Here is a 5,000-nt window from a genome sequence, read left to right on the forward strand (position 1 = left end):
TGGGAGGGATGGTCAGGAGGGAATGCTGTGGGAGGGGACGGTGAGGAGGGAATGCTGTGGGAGGGTCGGTGAAGAGGGAACACTGTGGGAGGGTCGGTGAAGAGGGAACACTGTGGGAGGGGACGGTGAGGAGGGAATGCTGTGGGAGGGTCGGTGAAGAGGGAACACTGTGGGAGGGGACGGTGAGGAGGGAATGCTGTGGGAGGGGATGGTGAGGAGGGAATGCTGTGGGAGGGTCGGTGAAGAGGGAACACTGTGGGAGGGATGGTGAGGAGGGAATGCTGTGGGAGGGGACGGTAATGAGGGAACACTGTGGGAGGGATGGTGAGGAGGGAATGCTGTGGGAGGGATGGTCAGGAGGGAATGCTGTGGGAGGGTCGGTGAAGAGGGAACACTGTGGGAGGGATGGTGAGGAGGGAATGCTGTGGGAAGGGATGGTCAGGAGGGAATGCTGTGGGAGGGGACGGTGAGGAGGGAATGCTGTGGGAGGGTCGGTGAAGAGGGAACACTGTGGGAGGGTCGGTGAAGAGGGAACACTGTGGGAGGGGACGGTGAGGAGGGAATGCTGTGGGAGGGCCGGTGAAGAGGGAATGCTGTGGGAGGGGACGGTGAGGAGGGGATGCTGTGGGAGGGTCGGTGAAGAGGGAACACTGTGGGAGGGGATGGTGAGGAGGGAATAATGTGGGAGGGGACGGTGAGGAGGGAATGCTGTGGGAGGGGACGGTGAGGAGGGAATGCTGTGGGAGGGGACGGTGAGGAGGGGATGCTGTGGGAGGGTCGGTGAAGAGGGAACACTGTGGGAGGGGACGGTGAGGAGGGAACACTGTGGGAGGGGACGGTGAGGAGGGAATGCTGTGGGAGGGTCGGTGAAGAGGGAACACTGTGGGAGGGATGGTGAGGAGGGAACACTGTGGGAGGGGACGGTGAGGAGGGAATGCTGTGGGAGGGATGGTGAGGAGGGATTACTGTGGAAGGGGGTGACGAGGGAACACTGTGGGAGGGATTACTGTGGGAGATGGTGAGGAGGGAATGCTGTGGGAGGGATGGAGAGGAGGGAATGCTGTGGGAGGGGACGGTGAGGAGGGAATGCTGTGGGAGGGTCGGTGACGAGGGAATGCTGTGGGAGGGACGGTGAGGATGGAACACTGTGGGAGGGGACGGTGAGGAGGGAATGCTGTGGGAGGGATGGTGAGGAGGGAATGCTGTGGGAGGGTCGGTGAAGAGGGAACACTGTGGGAGGGGACGGTGAGGAGGGAATGCTGTGGGAGGGATGGAGAGGAGGGAATGCTGTGGGAGGGGACGGTGAGGAGGGAATGCTGTGGGAGGGTCGGTGACGAGGGAATGCTGTGGGAGGGACGGTGAGGATGGAACACTGTGGGAGGGGACGGTGAGGAGGGAATGCTGTGGGAGGGATGGTGAGGAGGGAATGCTGTGGGAGGGTCGGTGAAGAGGGAATGCTGTGGGAGGGGACGGTGAGGAGGGGATGCTGTGGGAGGGTCGGTGAAGAGGGAACACTGTGGGAGGGGACGGTGAGGAGGGAACACTGTGGGAGGGGGTGAGGAGGGAATGCTGTGGGAGGGGGTGAGGAGGGAATGCTGTGGGAGGGTCGGTGAAGAGGGAACACTGTGGGAGGGGACGGTGAGGAGGGAACACTGTGGGAGGGTCGGTGAAGAGGGAATGCTGTGGGAGGGGACGGTGAGGAGGGAATGCTGTGGGAGGGATGGTGAGGAGGGAATGCTGTGGGAGGGGACGGTGAGGAGGGAATGCTGTGGGAGGGTCGGTGAGGAGGGAACACTGTGGGAGGGTCGGTGAAGAGGGAACACTGTGGGAGGGGACGGTGAGGAGGGAATGCTGTGGGAGGGATGGTGAGGAGGGAATAATGTGGGAGGGGACGGTGAGGAGGGAATGCTGTGGGAGGGTCGGTGACGAGGGAATGCTGTGGGAGGGACGGTGAGGAGGGAACACTGTGGGAGGGGACGGTGAGGAGGGAATGCTGTGGGAGGGTCGGTGAAGAGGGAATGCTGTGGGAGGGGACGGTGAGGAGGGGATGCTGTGGGAGGGTCGGTGAAGAGGGAACACTGTGGGAGGGGACGGTGAGGAGGGGATGCTGTGGGAGGGTCGGTGAAGAGGGAATGCTGTGGGAGGGGACGGTGAGGAGGGAATGCTGTGGGAGGGTCGGTGAAGAGGGAACACTGTGGGAGGGGACGGTGAGGAGGGAATGCTGTGGGAGGGATGGTGAGGAGGGAATGCTGTGGGAGGGTCGGTGAGGAGGGAATGCTGTGGGAGGGGACGGTGAGGAGGGGATGCTGTGGGAGGGATGGTGAGGAGGGAATGCTGTGGGAGGGATGGTGAGGAGGGAATGCTGTGGGAGGGGACGGTGAGGAGGGAATGCTGTGGGAGGGGACGGTGAGGAGGGAATGCTGTGGGAGGGATGGTGAGGAGGGAATGCTGTGGGAGGGGACGGTGAGGAGGGAATGCTGTGGGAGGGTCGGTGAAGAGGGAACACTGTGGGAGGGGACGGTGAGGAGGGAATGCTGTGGGAGGGGATGGTGAGGAGGGAATGCTGTGGGAGGGTCGGTGAAGAGGGAACACTGTGGGAGGGGACGGTGAGGAGGGAATGCTGTGGGAGGGGACGGTGAAGAGGGAACACTGTGGGAGGGGACGGTGAGGAGGGAATGCTGTGGGAGGGGACGGTGAGGAGGGAATGCTGTGGGAGGGACGGTGAGGAGGGAACGCTGTGGGAGGGGATGGTGAGGAGGGAACGCTGTGGGAGGGGATGGTGTGGAGGGAATGCTGTGGGAGGGTCGGTGAAGAGGGAACACTGTGGGAGGGGACGGTGAGGAGGGAATGCTGTGGGAGGGATGGTGAGGAGGGAATGCTGTGGGAGGGTCGGTGAAGAGGGAATGCTGTGGGAGGGGACGGTGAGGAGGGAATGCTGTGGGAGGGTCGGTGAAGAGGGAACACTGTGGGAGGGGACGGTGAGGAGGGAATGCTGTGGGAGGGACGGTGAGGAGGGAACACTGTGGGAGGGACGGTGAGGAGGGAATGCTGTGGGAGGGGACGGTGAGGAGCGAATGCTGTGGGAGGGATGGTGAGGAGGGAATGCTGTGGGAGGGGACGGTGAGGAGGGAATGCTGTGGGAGGGACGGTGAGGAGGGAACGCTGTGGGAGGGGATGGTGAGGAGGGAACGCTGTGGGAGGGGATGGTGTGGAGGGAATGCTGTGGGAGGGTCGGTGAAGAGGGAACACTGTGGGAGGGGACGGTGAGGAGGGAATGCTGTGGGAGGGATGGTGAGGAGGGAATGCTGTGGGAGGGTCGGTGAAGAGGGAATGCTGTGGGAGGGGACGGTGAGGAGGGAATGCTGTGGGAGGGTCGGTGAAGAGGGAACACTGTGGGAGGGGACGGTGAGGAGGGAATGCTGTGGGAGGGACGGTGAGGAGGGAACACTGTGGGAGGGACGGTGAGGAGGGAATGCTGTGGGAGGGGACGGTGAGGAGCGAATGCTGTGGGAGGGATGGTGAGGAGGGAATGCTGTGGGAGGGGACGGTGAGGAGGGAATGCTGTGGGAGGGGACGGTGAGGAGGGAATGCTGTGGGAGGGTCGGTGAAGAGGGAACACTGTGGGAGGGGACAGTGAGGAGGGAATGCTGTGGGAGGGGATGGTGAGGAGGGAATGCTGTGGGAGGGTCGGTGAAGAGGGAACACTGTGGGAGGGGACGGTGAGGAGGGAATGCTGTGGGAGGGATGGTGAGGAGGGTTTACTGTGAGAGGGGACGGTGAGGAGGGAACACTGTGGGAGGGACGGTGAGGAGGGAATGCTGTGGGAGGGGACGGTGAGGAGGGAATGCTGTGGGAGGGTCGGTGAAGAGGGAACACTGTGGGAGGGGACGGTGAGGAGGGAATGCTGTGGGAGGGATGGTGAGGAGGGATTACTGTGAGAGGGGACGGTGAGGAGGGAACACTGTGGGAGGGACGGTGAGGAGGGAATGCTGTGGGAGGGGACGGTGAGGAGGGAATGCTGTGGGAGGGTCGGTGAAGAGGGAACACTGTGGGAGGGGACGGTGAGGAGGGAATGCTGTGGGAGGGGATGGTGAGGAGGGAATGCTGTGGGAGGGTCGGTGAAGAGGGAACACTGTGGGAGGGGACGGTGAGGAGGGAATGCTGTGGGAGGGATGGTGAGGAGGGATTACTGTGAGAGGGGACGGTGAGGAGGGAACACTGTGGGAGGGACGGTGAGGAGGGAATGCTGTGGGAGGGGACGGTGAGGAGGGAATGCTGTGGGAGGGATGGTGAGGAGGGAATGCTGTGGGAGGGGACGGTGAGGAGGGAATGCTGTGGGAGGGATGGTGAGGAGGGAATGCTGTGGGAGGGGACGGTGAGGAGGGAATGCTGTGGGAGGGATGGTGAGGAGGGATTACTGTGGAAGGGGGTGACGAGGGAACACTGTGGGAGGGATTACTGTGGGAGGCGGTGAGGAGGGAACACTGTGGGAGGGATGGTGAGGAGGGAGTGCTGTGGGAGCGAACACTGTGGTTGGGGTGGTGAGGAGGGAACTCCGCGGGAGGGGTGGTGAGGATCACTCATTCCCTACCTGCTACATAGAGCTGAATGTGGGCAGTGTGCAGCGTCTTCCACTGCTCTGAGGTCTTCAGCACGACACACATGTAGCCGCCCTCATCCTCCAGCTGCAGTGGTCCGAAGGTCAGCGAGAAGTTGCCCCGGCTAAACTCCTGGTCATCCACTTTCGTCCGGTTATTGTACCTGCGTTCCTGATCACCGAACTGGCTGCCTGTCGCATTCTGAACGTGCACGACAATTGCCCCCCTCTGCCATAACACCACCTTCTTCTGCAAGGTGCGTTCCTCGTCCCTGTGCATGCATGGCAGGCTGACACGCTCTCCCTTCATTCCCACCACTTCCAATGGTTCTCCTGCAACTTGAGCGGGATGAGGAGGACACACAGTAAGTATTCTTCTGTCTCCTCTCTGGTATTCTGCTAC

At 62.3% G+C, this 5,000-nt stretch overlaps 1 protein-coding gene across 2 annotated transcripts in view; it reads right to left on the bottom strand.

Moving 5' to 3' along the window:
• The window catches only part of LOC140193638 (CD276 antigen homolog), a 35,148-nt gene that overhangs the window by 6,510 nt on the left and 23,638 nt on the right, over positions 1-5,000 (bottom strand). Inside the window, exon 3 of one of the 2 annotated variants that reach the window (XM_072250799.1) lies at positions 4,592-4,930. In XM_072250799.1, the coding sequence (XP_072106900.1) occupies positions 4,592-4,930 (339 nt within the window). Of the gene's footprint in view, positions 1-4,591; positions 4,937-5,000 lie in introns of both variants that reach the window. The other variant, XM_072250798.1, reaches the window with a different exon arrangement.

Source organism: Mobula birostris, unplaced genomic scaffold (genome assembly GCF_030028105.1).
Source record: "Mobula birostris isolate sMobBir1 unplaced genomic scaffold, sMobBir1.hap1 scaffold_656, whole genome shotgun sequence".
In the NCBI taxonomy this organism is placed as follows: Eukaryota; Metazoa; Chordata; class Chondrichthyes; order Myliobatiformes; family Myliobatidae; genus Mobula; species Mobula birostris.